The sequence below is a fragment of the Micropterus salmoides genome, unplaced genomic scaffold (assembly GCF_014851395.1).
Source record: "Micropterus salmoides isolate LMB-PRFRI ecotype aquatic unplaced genomic scaffold, ASM1485139v1 Ms_hic_scaffold_9, whole genome shotgun sequence".
In the NCBI taxonomy this organism is placed as follows: Eukaryota; Metazoa; Chordata; class Actinopteri; order Centrarchiformes; family Centrarchidae; genus Micropterus; species Micropterus salmoides.
Genome location: NW_024044681.1, coordinates 31,233,733 through 31,251,760, shown reverse-complemented (window position 1 = coordinate 31,251,760; position 18,028 = coordinate 31,233,733). Strand labels below are relative to the sequence as shown.

General features: G+C 37.6%; 1 protein-coding gene across 4 annotated transcripts in view; it reads left to right on the top strand.

Moving 5' to 3' along the window:
• The window catches only part of camkk1a (calcium/calmodulin-dependent protein kinase kinase 1, alpha a), a 70,269-nt gene that overhangs the window by 37,907 nt on the left and 14,334 nt on the right, over positions 1 to 18,028 (top strand). For all 4 annotated transcript variants that reach the window (XM_038707489.1, XM_038707488.1, XM_038707487.1 and 1 more), the window contains 5 exons: positions 3,531 to 3,582; positions 4,936 to 5,069; positions 13,746 to 13,782; positions 14,160 to 14,181; positions 17,075 to 17,163. In XM_038707489.1, the coding sequence (XP_038563417.1) occupies positions 3,531 to 3,582; positions 4,936 to 5,069; positions 13,746 to 13,782; positions 14,160 to 14,181; positions 17,075 to 17,163 (334 nt within the window). The remainder of the gene's footprint in view (positions 1 to 3,530; positions 3,583 to 4,935; positions 5,070 to 13,745; positions 13,783 to 14,159; positions 14,182 to 17,074; positions 17,164 to 18,028) is intronic.

Below are 18,028 nucleotides of genomic sequence, written 5' to 3'. Positions count from 1 at the left end.
TTACCATGCTGGAAAATAATGTTGACGTTCAAAAAACATTTCCCTTTTTTAAAGGACTCAGCAAAACATATTCATATATAAACTGCTTTTCTAGTGTTGCAGCATAAGCCTCAGAGAATTTCGTCTTGTCAGTCACCCAGTCTGAAAGAAGTAATTTTATCTTTCTTCTTCTTTAGTCTGTCCCATCTGCCTCCAGGATTTGTGTATGCGCATACACATAGAAAGCTTTTACTTTTGCTGCGCATATGTCTACATTTAGTTTTCTAGTTTGCATCTCTGTCTCTGCTTTGTGTGGAAGCGTTCTCACATTTGATTCTGATTGTTGACACTGGTGGAAAATGTTACCTTCCGGGACAGACTGCAGGTTATTGCAGGCTGGCTCAAATGACAAACATGTCTGAAATAACAATGACAGGGATCAGGAAAAGAGGAGATGAGTAATGACAGCATGGAAGGGTGATTCTATTTCCTGGCAATCTGAATTGGTTCCCACACAAAACGTGTGGAGCATCCACAGCAGGAGCCCACGTACAGTATGCAAAAATATAATCTTTTAAAACACTTTTTTTTTAAAAGATAGAATAAGCCAGTGAATGTCTGCTAAAAATTACTGTCTTGAAATTACTTAGTTTTAGATTAAGAAAAGCACTGATGAATACTAAGATCAATATTTTATGATAAAAATAAAGTGGTCAGTTTTAAGATGAAAATGCCACAGTCCTCGACTTGACAGCCACAGGATAAAAATAAAGAAATATGATGACTAACTCCAACCAATGTTATCTTGTCCAAGTGAGTGTTGGAAACCAGTTTTTAGCAGCAGATTACTGAAGGTTTTTGAATAGTGCATGTTTTTGTTGTGGTGTCCTATGGCATCTAATTACCATGCTCACAACTTGATTGGCAGGCATCCAGTTGCGATGCCTGCCAATCAAGCAGGCTGTTTATGAGCCCCAGGGGCCCAAAGTAAATGTAATTTCTTGCAGCATTCACTCATCTCATTTCAAATTAGATGAGCAATGAATATAAAAAGCTAATTATTAGCAGGTATTTGCTCTCAGAAGCAGGAGCAGTCTTTACTTCTCGTTAAAGAGACAGTATTCTGGGACTTTGTTTTCATGAAACGAAAAAATTTAAAGAATATAAAATCCAATATATACAAAAAATATCAATATGTCATCATGCCTGTGTGTAAAGATTTAAGGATTTTTTTTTTCCTGTTTTACTCTGCGGGGTAACCAGTCACTTGAATTTGTTTTTAAATGTATAGATGTATTTGTCTTAATTATTTTTGTCAATGCCGTAAAGTTATAATATATTTGAACAAAATCAAATTCTGTTTGTAATACTATTTATTTTTGTCAGTGGCAAAGTCTGCCATTTCCGCATAGGATTCAAGTGCCACGGGTCAAAATCTAAATGTATAAATAGAAATAGAAAACTGTCTTACTCAAATTACCACTAACAAACTGTCATACAATAGATCAAGGGCGTCCACATCTTATCTAGGAGGTTAATCCAGCCTTGTTGCCAATGCTGGGGAAAGGTTTTGTCACCAAACTGCAACACAACTCTGCCATAACCCTCTCAGTAAATAAGTTCCACCTTTTGATATTCTGTTGGTTTTCTAAAAGCAATAAAAGAGTAGGCCTAGTCATACGGATTTAACAAGTTAGCATACGCTACCTCGGTGCAAAAGAGAAATTTAGGACAGCTTAATGGTTATCCTAAAGTTGGGAGTATAAATGTAAGATTTTGGGAAGTTAGGATGTTTGTGTAATACACTTTTTCTATCTTAAGTTAGGATAGGAATGTTGGTCCTCATGCAATAACATTTTAATGTTCTTATGTTAAATTTCTCTTCCAATTTTTTTGCACGGTGGACTCCTCACACCACGTTAGAATCAGCAAACGCTGCTAACTTGAGATAAAGAACCTCATGAACATCATGAATGCCTCCTGTGTGTAATTGAGCATGTGTTCATGAGAATGGTAAATTAGCATAATTAATGCCCTAAAAATACCTAAAGGCTATGGGTCCTGCCCCATATGTCAGGAAGAGATCATTCATAAAAATGACATTGAAGAGTAAAAAGAGTGCAGATACTGAGGTCCTGCTTTTGGAGAACCATGAAGAAAGTCTGTCATTTTTAACAGTGTCAGCAGAGAAATAAAGGTAAAAGTGTCGGATCAGTGTATCTGTCTACGGAGTTCCTCTACCAAGTTTCACATTTACAGAGCAGAGTCCGTGGTAATCTTAACAACGACAGCCATTAATCTTCCTCTGCCAGCACACTGGCACTCTCTCCCAAGGGCCTGGCGCGCTAAGGCATCCAAAAGATTACACTTATAGCTGTTCCAGCTGACCTTATTATATACAGAGACAAATTGACCTTCAATTAGTGCATCATTTAAGTCATTTTCTCATAGTGATATTGTAGAGTTATACAGTAGCATCAATAGTCACTTTAAACGAATGATGATACGTTAGGCTATTTGATGTAAATTATATATAATTTATTTTATTTATTATTTATATATATCATATTGAATTGCAAACAGGATTATGTCAACATAATTATAAAGTATAATTTATATAGGATTTTCACTCACAAGCCTTAAGATTGGTAAGAGTTGTATTTGCATGATGCCCATTTGCAATTAAACTTTTCATCTGTAGTGGCTTTTTTGGCCTATTTTTTAGGTCCTAACCCTAATTACCATGGTTAAGAAACACTTAAGATAGGAAGTTTTAATTTAGGAAGTTGCTGTAATACAGCCCCTGTTCTTTAAGTGAACTCACATTAACTCTTGATTGTCTCTTTTCACTCATGGTAAAATACATTTACCATGAGTGAAACTGCGATGAAGCACCTACACCTACCAACATAGTCAGAATTTAGCTTTTCAGATGGCAGGTATTTACTGGAGTTCCAACATCAACCCTGATTCTGTAATGAGTTCTGGTATGGTTGTGACTCACACAAGTCCATATACATACATACACACACACACACACACACACACACACACACACACACACACAGGCAGCACATCATGGAAACTGTACAGGGGAAGTTTTGCTTTCATAGCCATGGCGATGTCTGTTTCCAAAAAAGAAATTACAGAGCTTTACAGCATTGAAACTTTTTGAAGTAGTAGAAAATATTCCACCCGAACATGAATTAGTGATTAATGAAATCACATTGACATTCTGACAGAATAGTAGTACTAGCATTTTGGAGAAATGGCTGACATACAGTGAATGAAAATCTACTTTCTTGCTAAAGGTTGTATCAGCAATGATGTTTCTACTCAAATCTTCAGTGTGTTTCATTGTATTATTTGTTTTCATGTACCATTTACATTACATCTAACTAAATGTTTATTTTATTTTATTAGTAAACCTGCTTGCAGGTGTAGTTTTATTTTCTTTGTGAAATGACTGGTTCTTTAGGCTTCACTTTACTGTTAATACTAGCTGTATGTGAACACACTGTATGATCAAAATTATTTTTATGTTCTCCTAGGCCATGAAGGTGGTGTCCAAGAAGAAGTTAATGAAGCAGTGTGGTTTTCCACGTAAGTCCTGTTCTATTCTTTTTATGCAACTGAACAAGACATTTGCGAAAAATGACCTACCCGGATTTAACTGTCAACAATGAGTTGTCAAATCAATAATGAGTTGTCAAACAATCGAACATGATTCCTGGGCATTCACAACCTAAATGCAATGACGGTTTGTTATTGTAAACTAGCCCAAAAACCTTCATCTAATACCAGATTCGGCCGCTGGACACCTTCTGTCATTGCAAAAATGATTTTGCATGTAAAGGGGAAGAGGTTTCAAAAAGGTGACAAAGTGCCAAAACACAATCAACGACACATTTCATAGAGAAAGAGGAACAGCAGTTACAAAACTCTCCAACATGATGGACATTTAGAGAATATAGGTGGCTGACAAATGTTCCTAATTAGCATGTAACTTCATATAACCAGCTTTTGTAGCAGTGTTTGTTAGTTCAAATTCAAGACCCCTTTCTCTTAAAATGTTGTTTTGTCTGGCCATTGAAGTTTCCATATTATGTTAAATTTGAACTAGCTAGATAACAGTTGATCTAATGACATTTAGAAACTTCCTTTTTAGTTTTTTTGCAAACTTCCAGAGCAATATTATCCCTAATCACAAGAGGTGGTTGATTCCAAAGAAGGAGAAAATGCTCTGCTGTTATAAGTCCTGCTAGCTGTTAGCATCTATAACCTAAACATAACCATTTGAGTAGTCAGGCTTGTTGAGGCATAGTTGGGGGTTTTTTTGTTTGTTTATTTTACACCTTGCCATCAGAAAACACAAGAACAGAGTGTAATTCCATTTATACAAGAAACTTTACAAAACATTCACAAAAAAGTTCTTGTATTTCACAAATACCAACATATCTCATGAAAACATTCAAGAAAACATTCTCATAACATTATGATAACATGATATGCTGTATGTTGGAACAACAAACTTACATACAACAAACTTACATTCAAAACGAGAAGATTGAGAAATTATAGCTTACATCAGAAAAAAAGTACAGATAAAAAACTATTATGTAAAACTATACTATAGAAATGGAACAACCCAAGCAGAGTTGGTACTCTGGGAGGTGGAAGGGTGACTGTGATGGCAAGTACATACGCATGAGGTACAGTATGTGGACAGGAAAGGTAGGCAGAAAGAGAGGCACATTTAAGTCACTGTGTCTGACCCTGTGTATATTGCTTTTATGGCTGTCATCACGTTATATGATCACTCAAATTTGTCTCATTGTAATTTTCCAGTTGCTCAAATTTGAACACAGTAGAGAAAAATCTGTATCTGACTCCCTGTCAGGATGAATCATGATCAAATTAATTATTTAGTAAAGCTGTGTGTGTGGCGGTCTGCAGGTCGCCCACCCCCAAGAGGACCCAAGGCAGCACAAGGAGAGCAGCCCAAAATCTTAGGTCCCCTGGAGAGAGTTTACCAAGAGATTGCCATCCTTAAAAAACTGGACCATGTCAACATCGTCAAGCTGGTGGAGGTGAGAGTATCTTTATCTCTTAGTTGTTATTGAACACAACAGTAATGGATGGTTTCTATGTTTGCATTCAGAAACAAACCAAGACATTAGTCCTGTTGCTTTCTGACTCACCAATGCATTAATGCTGGAAAGTGATCGAATTATGTATGGTAATATCTTCAATGAGGGTTCTCTGAATAAGAATTTAACATTAGAAGAGGTTCAAGCACAGTCTTGTTCCTAGCCTTGCTAGCAGACAAGTTACTATGGAAGGCATTGTCAACAGATATGGTTATGATTCCGGTCAAAGAATTTGGGTCAGAGAGAGGATCCGCAGTTTAGTGAATTTATTTATTATTTATTGTTCATGGTCTACAAAAGAGAAACAGCAATATTTACAAAAAATGGGAATTAACATGACATTTCAGGAAACACAGCACAGCTGCTCCCAGCACAACACCACAGTATGGATCAGCTCATTGGACTTCGCTCTGAACTGGACATTACCTGTGCTGATTTAGTAATAGTGCTCAAGAAGCTTGGATATGTAATTAGTGAAAATAAACTGAAGTGCTTTAAGTGGGCCGGTACTCACTGGTACTTTGACATTTTACTCTTTGGCATACCGTACCATGACTTTTGGGGTGGGCACACACGGTAGCTCTGCTTTAATCTTAAGAAGCTGCAGTCTCTATTCATCAGTCACTGTAACTTATACTAACTTACATTTCCAGCTATACTGAGGCTTATTGTTGACCTTTTTTTCTCTGCTCTGCTCGCCTGCCTATCGCGCTTATGTGGTTCATCAATGGTGATAAATGAAGCAACAACTGAGCAGAACACCGACGCAGATGGTGCTCTGTCTCTCTTCCTCTTCTACCACATGCACACACACACAAACACACACAAACTATGCACACTGAACCCCCCTTCCTTAAGGGTTAGGGTTACAATGTTGGATTTATTCATGCACTTTAAAAAGATTTATTAAAAGCTTCTTTCTTTTGACATTTTTTGGTAGTTCTGTGTAAAATCAGACATTGAGCACCACCTTATAGCCAAAATGGTATGATCCTCGTTTCATAATGGCTCTGCGAAGATTTGACTGTGAGCTTGGCAGTCGAATCAGGCTCCGCCTATCGAAGCATGCAGTGTGTAGCTATCCACTGCATCCAGCGTAGTTTGCCGAAGCCTCCCTCCGCTGCTTGTTTGGGTGGGTGATCAAAATAATAATAAAAACTGCATTAACATGCGATAAAATAATTGTCACGTTAATTCATTGATTTGTTAACGCGATAATAACGCATTAACATGCCCAGCCTTAATAAATATATATATATATACTATGAAATATTATTTATATAGATATAATGTATATATGAAATCTGGTGGAGCCAGTTTAAAAAAGGCCTGCAGCAAATGCTCACTTGAGTTAATATTCACTTATCCTATTCAATAAATATTGTTTGTTTATACATTCTGTTCTGTAGAGGTTTGAAAGGAAGGAGGATTGTAGTGGGAGCACTGTGTGAAGTTAAGTAAGTAACTTTACATTAACCTTATAATCATTTTTTATAATTAAAGTGTTTTTTACTGTAACAATTAAAATGGTTGTCCCCCTGGTTACATACATGTATGTTGTGAACATCAGTTATATCTCCTGGTATCTTTTATTCACTGTAGAAATTTAGAATGTATACTGTAATGATTTGCTGATACCGGCCGATGTACACGCCAACATGTAAGGGGAGTACTGGCCTTTTATTTTTACCACTTCAAGCATGCAGGACAACTGCATGGATACAGATGGATGTATTCTAAATGGAAATAGTATGGCCTATCATTAAGAAAAGATGATGTCCTCTTGATTTTGAAAGAGCTGGATCCCAGAGCAGTTTTCACAGAGGAAAAGGAGACGTATCCAGAGGTGGAATTACTTCTCAAAGAGATCCAATTTCATCTGCCATATTGACTCTTATTATAAACTCAAACCTTTTGGCGTTTGTGATAATGGCTGCAAGTCTTTTCTTACTCGTAGAATACATCCACCTGTATTAGTTGTCCTGAGTGCAGGAACTGTTCACAAATGAAACCGACAGCATCCTGCAGATTACCATACTGCTTTCTTCTGGAGAGACTCTCTAAGAATACATTTAGCTTACGTTCACTCATCAAGTATAATCAGGTATCAAGGTACTTTATTTATCATTATACAACAAAGGACATGCATGTCTCTTCATGCTACATATATAGAACTTAACAGATAATTAAATGTATATTAGAATAGGGTAACATAAAATGAATAATATAAAACAATAGGCCTATTGAACAGTTATTTATATACACATATACATATATACATACATGTATACATCCAGGTAATAGCTAATTCGGCAGTGCATGAATTTGCCTCTGGGAGACTGTAAACAGTAGCAACAAGATAGTAATGATAATATAGTTTTCATTTTCACATATAAAGTTACATTTGGGAAATGGTGTCTATTCACTTTGACTGTGTTTGAGCACGAAGCATCACCAGTGAGTGGATGGTTTGGTACTGAGAGGTGAGTATCATCGGCGTAGGAGTGGAAGATGATAGGGTGGCATGTAGATGATGAAGAGGATGGGTCCAAGCACAGACCCTTTAGGCACGCCTTGGTTAACCAGAGCTGGGTGGGAGCCGGATTTGCCAATAGTGACAAACTGCTTCCTTTGTGAGAGGTAAGACTGAAACCAGGAGAGAGCTGTGCCGGTGATACCAAGTCGATGGGATAGGCCTTCAAGGAGAATGGCATAGGAGATTGTGTCTAAGGCTGTCAATGAGGATGAGTATGCTGATATGTCCGTCAGCAGCAGTGAATAGGTTGTTTGTGATTTTGGGCGGTGTCTGTGCTATGGTGATGTCTGAATCCCAATTAAAAGGGTCTGTAGAGATCATGGTTGGACATATGCTGGTGGACTTGGATGGCAATTGCTTTTTCCAGAATTTTACTGAGGAACCGAATGTTCAGCCGGTAGTTACTGACATGCTCCAGAATCAAGCCTGGCCTCGTGAGGATAGAGGTGACTTAAGGCATATTGAAGTAGGAGGGAACTATGCCAGATTCCAAGGAGCAGTTGATGACATCCACTATGATGGTAAACAAACCCTCATCAGCAGATGCCACTAAAACCAAGACACTGAACCTTTAAACAACTTTACTGAGACATATTGATATATTACTAGTCTCTGACGGTTTTCTTTGATCTTCCAGTGAGCCATTGGAAGGAGGAAGGAAAACCACTGGAAGGACTCTGGAAACTACATGAAACATTAGAGTTACACAGTTGCAATTAAATATCTTAAAAATTTAATTTGTTAGTTTTCTTAATCTAATATTTTTCACAAAGTTTTTTACTCTTTGTTCAATTTATAGTGTTATGTATTAAAACACTTGCTGAACTATATGCAACAATGTCTTTTTTTGCCTAAGAACATCGATTATATGTGCCTAACATTAAAAATGAATGATTTTTCAAAATAGTGCGAGATCAGAACAAAAATGTATATAGTGCGTTAACACCATTATTAGATACTTGAGGACTTCATAGCCTTGTTATAATTATCAAATTAAAATGGCATGCTTTTTGGTCTGACCAAGTTGGCACAAATTAACTTATGAAGTGAATAAATGTAAATCTTCATGGAAAGTGTTTTCATAAAAAACCTGTTCCCTTGCATGGTTTGTTAGCTGATATCTTTTTCTATAAATATATCAATTTCAAAGGAATGTAGTATTTAAAATAAAGATCTAAAACTGGTTTTGTCCCTTATCTCAAGAACCAGTGTCGCTCAGACGGAATGGAAAAGGATTGCAAGGTAAAAAAAAGTAGTCCTCAAACGGCGTACGGCATGAGCCTAAATCAGTGAAAGAAACTCTAAGATATTCAGATTTGTCCAATACTTTGGATTATGACCAAAAACCTCCAAAGCTAAGGACATTCCCATCAGTCTCAGCTGTAATTTGTGCTTAGTGCTAATTAGCAAATGTTAGCATTTACCAATGCTCAACTAAGTGCTCAACAGTTATACCTGCTCTGTAGACTCTCACATGAATTGACAGCTCAAAATATGCAGATACACACACCTCTTCATCAGTTAGTCATGTTCTACGCTTGCTTTTCTATTTTGTTTATATTTGGAGTCCAGTGAAAAATGGCCTCTTACAGTAGGGAAATGTGTCATTTCATTTCAACCGTTTATCTTATAATATCATTTGGACATCCACAACAGGTTTAAAATCCATTGTGGTCAGGATTATCCTTTACCCATGTATCTTCAGATAGCCTTTCATGCTGTGTACCCTGGTTAATGCTTTGTATTTATGTCGTATCAGTTTATGTCGGACCAAAAAGGTGGATAAACCCTGTGTTGCCAGGAAACAGGTGGGGAAAATAAGATAGATTTTCCCTCCAGCACATCTATCACACTTCTATAAATGGACTTCATTGCATTTAGGCAATTTATTTAGGAAAAACAAAGCATTCACCCTGTAGATGAATTCTGAACAGCCAACGCTCTCATACTGAATTGGGGAATTTTAAAGATGGATAGACTTTCAGTTTCTGCAGAGGCGGTTGTTTGTGAAAAATGATAGCCGATTTTGAAGACATGACCACTCCCTTGCGATATCATCAGAGTGTTTTTCAATCTTGGCCAGATGGCGGGGGCACCGCCGCCGTGGTCGGGAGTTAAGCTCAGGGAGTCAGTCAGTAGGAAAGCTATCTGACTTGCTCGGGTGTAGAGTGTGCCAGAAATATAAAGGAGTTTTTGAAGTAAAAGCCAAGTACTTTTGCTCCTGTGTGCTTGATGCAGCAGTGAAGACAAACACACCTACTCATCTTTTCCCTTCTTTGTCCGCCCTCACTCTCACTCTCATAATGGGCATATGTGGGCAATGGCAAAACCTGCTTTCCTCCTCTCCGTCACTCTGTTCATCCTTTTTAAATGGGCTGTGCTTGGGTCAGGATCACATTCATTACGGGTCTCCGTCTGATTCCTCTGAGACTGCAGTCCAGTCAATCTAATTATGAATGAACATTTTCTCTCGTTTTAAAATGTTAACCTTTTGATGCACAAGCTATCCAAACTAATGGGTCAAAATGACCTGTGTTATTACATGCATGGCTGACTTTATTTCATCATTTAATTTTACATGTAATCATCAAATATCATGCATTTAATTACCACAAATAATTATTACAATTTTTCCTTTCTTACTTTCTTGTATTACTACATCAAGTTTACACACATAGTTCAAAAATGTCCCATGTATTCAAGTGTGATTAAAAACAATTTTGTTGAAATAATTATTTTTGCAGTGATTTGGATCAAACAATAATGCTTTTAATATTTGAAATATGTTTATTTGTAACCTTGTCAAAGATGGTGTACACACATTTCTGATAACCAATAACACTGATATTGAATTTTAGCAAACTGTGGTGAATGTGATCGAATATAAGAAAATAAAAAATAAATAAAATCACAGCACAAATTGCCATCTCAGTGCTTACATGCCTCTCAAATGACAACATCCAGCACATTATACCAGAGAACCACCACTAACTCCTTAACCTAATGTTTAAATATTATGCAGAGTTAACTTTCTCAGGATAAATAAACCAATAATTTCTTAGGTGAAACAATTGTAAAATAAGACTTACATGCTTCAGATGTGCAAAAGTGTGGCAGGTGAATAGCTGTTCGCAATAAGTGCAAACATTTCCAAATATGAAACGTTGCTATCACTTTCCATAGTGAATTTCACTATTTTTGTCATTTTTGACCCGTGTGTAAATACAAATGTTTGTTCAGAAAGTTCTGAAAGAAAGGAAAAATAAAAATTGTGGTAATCAAAAACAAGACATGAATACCTGCAATATTAAATCCATCCATCCATCCATCCATCATCAACCGCTTATCCTGCGTACAGGGTTGCGGGGGGGCTGGAACCAATCCCAGCTGACATCGGGCAAAAGGTGGGGTACACCCTGGACAGGTCGCCAGTCCATTGCAGGGAATATTAAATGATAAAATACATTTATTTCAAAGATACAGCAAAGAAGCACTCAGCCATGAATGAAATAACATGAGTCACTTTTTGGGGTCAAATCATAAATTTGAGAAACTGTACTAATAAACTTGTGCTATTTTCTATTTTGTCTTATTCTCAATAATTTACCACTTTAATCTCAGAGAATATCTGAGTTTCTTTTCATCAATTCAGATTTTATTCTTGGAATATTACCCCACTCTGTAATTTTTTTTTTAACCTACAATGGCCCTAATCTGCCGTTGTACATTTTTTGACCTATCTTGTGCATTTCGAGGATAGTTTGATGATTTTCATTCAAAAGTAAGAAAGAAAAATGAAACTATTTGTGATGCTCAAAACACAAGTTCGTTGAGGAATACCTGTAATACTGAATGATTAAATTAATTTATTGCAAAGCTGTGACAAATGAAAACTCATTTTAACCCATGTTGTGCTTGAGATAGTCAAACTACTTGCCGAGCCATGCCGTTGAATGCCGAGGTCAATTTGTGTAATTTCCTCATGAGTCAAGATACCCTTTTAATGCATCTTAGTCACTGCATTAGTCAACAGCTACAAATAAAATTACTAGGCTATTGTTTGCACTTCGCACACAACAAAAACTAATTTTCTGTTTGCAGCTTTTTGTGCTTTCACTTACAACAAAGGGAGAAAAACAACAAAAGAACAAAAAGAACAGTGTTTATTTAAGCAGACATGTATATGACTGAGCAAACGTTCACCTATTGATCGTTTCATGGACTATTAAAACTTAGAGTAAATAGTGTTACTGTTGCTTAAGGGAGATTTCCTTCCCTTGTTTTTCCAGTACTGTGTGACGTTTACCTTCACTGTGGACATTTAAATTCACCAGGATGTTGTATTTAAACAGATGCTCCAGGTGGACTGTGTGTGCCCTGTGGTTTGTGGGAGCTGTGAGCAGTTTCCTTGCAGAAGCAAAGCAATTAAATTTACATTTTGTAAAAATATCACTACAGCACAATATTAACCGATTTAGGATTGCAACCCTGTAACATATAACTCAATGATGGAGTCTGACAATGTTTATTTTTTTAACCTTTTTTACCTAAAAAAAAGATTAAAATCCATGCAACCAGTGATGTCATCCCTTTTAGTGCACACATTCTTCTTCCTTGTCAAAACCCGGCGCCTGCATTGACCATAATGCGACTTAACCACAAAGAGTTTGGTCGTGGACTTGGCTTTGCTAGTAAAAGCTACAGAGTTTCCAGAATCAGGCAGACATGGGGAGTGGGCTACAGAGGTCTGTTCAAACTTCAGCCACAACCGACACTTTCATTTAATAATTATCAGACTTCACACAGCTCCCTCCGGAGACACACTAGGTTTTACACAACCTGTTTCACATGTGCAGTGGTATTCCCAAGAACCTGTAAACAGATTTTTATGCGTGAAATCAAATCAAAATCTAGTTTTAGCCAGGGAGTGTTCTTCAATAGAGAAACTGCACAAATTGAACAGAGCGCCAGAGGAATTGATCCTTTAAGCCACAGCCCGAATACATAACTGGCCAATCACAGCGCAGTATAGGTCTCACACACAGAGGTCCGACACTTTCATGGCTGCGATCCATTGACTCGTATGCAAAAGGAGTCCTTTTCCAGCTTCTTTTTTCTGCTGTATTTTTCCAAGATTTGGTCCTGGGGCACTTACCCAGAGAGGTTGGAAAGAGAAGTACGATTTATTCCCTTTCCTAAACCTAAAGCATATCCAAAAAAATGTAGACTTAGACTGTTCCTAATCTAATGTTAAGTAGCTAATGCAACCTAACTTTACTTTCTACTGAATGTAACTTTATAAAGCCCTACTGCTTTTTAATGATTTAATAGTGATTAGAGACCTATCCAGCTTTACAGAAACGGTGTTAATCCTTAATATCGTTGTCCTTTGTCTCAATCATCAGATGATGCGGTGCTTCACTTTTACTTTGTGATCGGTAGGCTTTTGCTTCTGTCTTTATTTCTTTCACATCAGTTTGATAGCCTGAATAAAACCCTCAAAGGCATAATGCAAACCCCTCTGTTTCCTTTCTGAGATTGCTTTTTTTATTTTTCCAAAAATTAGACTGTATTTCTCCAGGGAGTCATATCATAGTCATAGACAGCACCATGATAAATCCAACCGGTCCGACAATTTGTCGTACTTAGCAACAGTCGAAGCAATAGCGAAGGGTCAGTTGGGGCTAAAGGGGGCCCAACAGCCCACTTGTACCCATAGCAGGTTATGCCGGCCATGAACCTGGCCAACTGTCTGCTGCAAAGCCATGAATTTACACAAACCATGCAAGCCAGTGTTTTAAATTACAGCTCTCACCGATGTCCTACAGTACCTGTTTAGAATTACAAGCAGCTGTTGTCATTACAATTTCCTCATATAACTCTTCTTAGTCAATGTAAGGAATAAAATTCTTTTTGAATTGGGCAATTTTTGGGTCCTGAATACATATTGCCAGCTTTAAAAAATTATCGTTTTTTGTATTGTTCAAATCCACTTCTAGGTACAGGTAGGTGTGAACTGCAAGGTATAGGACCTTGAGGTTTTCAACTGGAAAGTCATGATGATTATGTTAATGTTGCAGGTGCTGGATGATCCAGCGGAGGACAACCTTCACATGGGTATGCAGACCACATTTTCTTTGTCCAAATCTTTTGAGTCTATTTTTGCCCCCTCTCAGCCTTTGGCACATATCCTACCAACAAGTGTTCACGTAACGTATTCATAATTCAAATCATGTCTCGCTTCCTTCCACACCACCTCAGGGCTCTCACATTATGCAGAAATCTTCCATCAGCAGTGCCAGGTCACAGTTAGGGTGCCTGTTGTGCTTTATGTGGCACATTCAGCTAATTCAATGCTCCTGTAAAATGGATGATGTGATGCTGGGGTGTTGCCTTAGTGGCAGCAGTGGTCAAGCCCAGCTGAATGAATGCATGAATGAATGAATAAATAGTTTAGCCTCACATGTTCCTATTTCCCTCTCTTTTTCTGACAGTGTTTGAGCTGATGCCTAAGGGGTGAGTAGAGAGCGTGTCCTTTTTTAAAACAATGTACGTCTCTTCCCCTCTGTCCCTCCTCCTTTTCTTCCTCATTTCTTCCTCCTTCCATCTTCGCGGTGCTCTCCTTCATTACTCCAAGCCGACACAGTGCTGGTGTTTGTTCCATTCCAGGCTTCGAAAGGATTCATGATGTTCTTAGGTTTTCACAGTTATTACCGGTGGCAGTCAGCTGTGTAAATGTTCACGTCCTTATGCTTGAGCTGTTCCTTGCTGCATCACTTAAAACTTATGATCAAATAATCTTGACACCTTTTGTTATTAACAAAATGGAGGTGGGAGGGGATAACTGGTATCATTTCACATATGTGCATAAATAAGTGATGTTCTCCTTTTAATAAGAAGATATGCTCTAATTGTTAGCGTTTTTCATATTGAGAGAGAGTGTTTGCTTTCTTGTTACCCCGGGCGGAAAGATGATGTACAGTTGATCTGATTTAATACAGCTGATATTGATGGAGTGGCTTTTGCTACTAATAAAAACTTTTTTTTACCATTTCTTTCATTCACTGAGCTAATGTTACTACTGTTTCTACTTCTATTGATGCAGCTACTGCTACTAATACTGCTTGAGCAAGTACTAACTGATTCTACCACTTCTAACTGCAGTACTTATTTGTACTACTGACACAACAGTAGTAAAAAAGTACTATGACTACTACATTTACTGCCATCAGAGGACTATGACAAATACTACAACTAACAAGGACGTGAATAACATTAAATGGGTTTTGACTTGAAATTGTACTGACTCATCTATAATGCCACTAATTGTGATAATTGAATATTCATTTAAGTAATTTATTAAGCAAAAAATGTTAAAACATTTGCTGGTTCCAGCTCCTCAAATGTGATTTGCTAATTTATTTATGTTTTCTTTTTAAACAATTATTACGTGTGCAATAATGTAATAGTTGTGATCATCTACTATATAAATATTTTCTTATGCTTTACAAACATTTTTAAACCCATGTCAGGACATTATTAAAAAATCCAAATTTCCTAGTAAAAAATCACAAGCATATTTTATATGCAGTGTAAGCACTGAAGGAGACTGAGTGTCTGAGCGTTTTCTTTTCATACTGCTGGTGTGTGTTTGTGACACAACCAGTAACACACAATCGTTATAGTTGTTAAAAGATATTTCTTAGGGGGGTTAATTAATGTAACAGGGGAAGGTAAGACACATCTAGCTTGGAGTCATTAGCTGACCCCACAAGTGTCTTCACTGACCTTTCAGCTATAGTTCTTTCTCTTATGTAACTGTCCTTGTTAGGGAGACCACAGTTAGATTGACAAGGATAATGACAGTAGCTCAGGCGTCAGGCTAGCAGATATCTGTCTTCTCTGGGAATCTTACAAGGTTGACTCTTACAAAAATGTTTATAAGAACTTACTGGCTCCACAGATTAGAGTCTAACTCCCGAATAGTAATAGATTCCAAAAATAACGTAGCATTGAGGTCATTAAAGTGTGGCAGTCAGGGACAGAGAGGCAGCTTGTGACAAATGCTAAAAAAATTCCTTATAAATACACTTTGTGTCCATTAAGTAAATGTTTATATTCAAATTATCAATACTAAATAGAGGTGGGGTTAACATTATGAAAATATTGTTTTTTAAGATTAATTTAATAATCATGGCGGCGCAGTGGTGCAGTGGTTGGGACTGTTGCCTCACAGCAAGAAGGTCGTGGGTGCAAACCCCTTTCTGTGTGGAGTTTGCTTGTTCTCCCCGTGTCTGCGTGGGTTCTCTCCGGGTGCTCTGGCTTCCTCCCACCATCCAAAGACATGCAGGATAGGTTAATTGGTGTCTCTAAAATTGTCCGTAGGTGTGAGTATGACTGGTTGTTTGTCTATGTGTGGCCCTGCGATGGACTGGCAACCTGTCCAGGGTGTACCCCACCTTTTGCCCAATGTCAGCTGGGATTGGCTCCAGCCCCCCGCGACCCTGTATGCAGGATAAGCGGCGGACGATGGATGGAACTTAATAATCATAACATTGACAGCCCTAAACTCAAATGTATATTCAGTATGGCTTTGGGCAATAGAGCACTGTTTAATTGAGTATACCAAGATACTGTAAGAATGGAAAAATACAACTCCTCTTTTGATCAGTAGGGTTGTAATGGATATTTAGTTTAAAACCCCAAACCCACACAAAACAGTCCAGTGAGCATTGTTGGAACAGATCCAGGCTGCTCAGTACATGCTGCTCTTAATGGTATCACCTTAGATTGGCTGATCTCTGATTTTAACAACACCACAGTATCCTTTGTGTTCATATATATGATTTAAATTATAGTGGACGGATAGTGCCCCCTTGCATCAGGGCCACAGTGGAAATAAGCATACTAGCTTTCTTGTGTTATCTTTGACAGTTCCTGAAAGAAAATGACAAGAAGCCCTTATCCTGTATTTATTTATTTGTATTGATGAATAAAATCAATCAATCAATAGTAATAACTGAATTCCCTATTAAACACAGTAAAACCAGAAAACTAAATTACAGTGTCATAGAATATTAATATTGAGATGGGATGAGACATCAGAGTTGTAACTGTCTCTCTAGAAGCAGACAGTGGTTTATTTATGTCCTGCACACTCATACTAAGCTGTTTTTGGTGCAGTTGGGTTTGGCATCTTTACAAAGAAGATAAAGATATTTGTCTTTACCACAGATTTGAGTATCGGTGATGTTTGATCAGGGTGTTTGTGTCTGTTTCGATGTGTGTCCCATTTGAATGTCAAATTCCTGTGCTAATACTGAAACAAATGATACACATGATTTGTCTGTTTCACTGTCTGTTTGTTTTCTACACTGCCTGCCTGGCTGCTGCCTGTGTGGATTTGTAGTCCTGTGATGGAAGTGCCCACAGACAGTCCTTTTTCAGAAGAGCAGGCGAGGTTACACTTCAGAGACGTTATCCTGGGTATAGAGTACCGTAAGTATCTCAGGCAGGACAAGGCCTGTCTTTGAGTCTGTGAAACATACCGGTGAAACTAGTTGATGCATTTAAGCGATCAATTCTCTGGTGCCGCCTTTTAAAGAGCTATATGCAGTTTTGGAGGTGTTTGTAGTGGCCAGGAAAGCATTAGATTTTATTTTTTTTAAACTTCTCCTCTCTATCGTTCTGTTTATGATAGTCAAAGTGTAAAAGCCACAACCTTTTTTATCTAAAAGAACAAAGTGTTCCTGACCTTCTGTTTCCATGTCCCTGGGGTCTGGCCGTGTGCTGTCCACCTCATCAATACTATGTAGTACTCTGTTCAGTGAAACAGATTTTCTCAAGCTGCGTCCTCATTTGCCGCACTAGATCCATTTCACCGGGCTATGGGCCTAATGATTGGGGATCAATAGAGCCTCTTTCTGAGCTTTGAGGTCCATTTTGAAAACAATGCTACAGAGACTTCATGAAACAACCATATTCATGTACTGTATGTATACACTTTTTCACACATCTGTTTAGTGCTTACACCTCATGAGTCATACTGTGGGTCAGCTACATTTCCTGCTCAAGGGTACTTCAGCAGGGCAGATGACTGGCTTTTGAAATATTGACACTGAAAATTGAAAAACTGACACTCTTGAAATAGAGTGTCAGTTTATATCAATAAAACTGCGGACTAAACCGTGGATAAAATACTACTTGGAGTATCTTGCTATAAAGTATATTTTTACAGTAAGGACACATTTCCAAACCAACATTGTGGTGACTACAAATTATGCAACTCCAACGTGTTCAATATTAATTAAATAAATAAGACAAAATGAAACAAAAAATAATATGAATGAAAACAATAAATGTG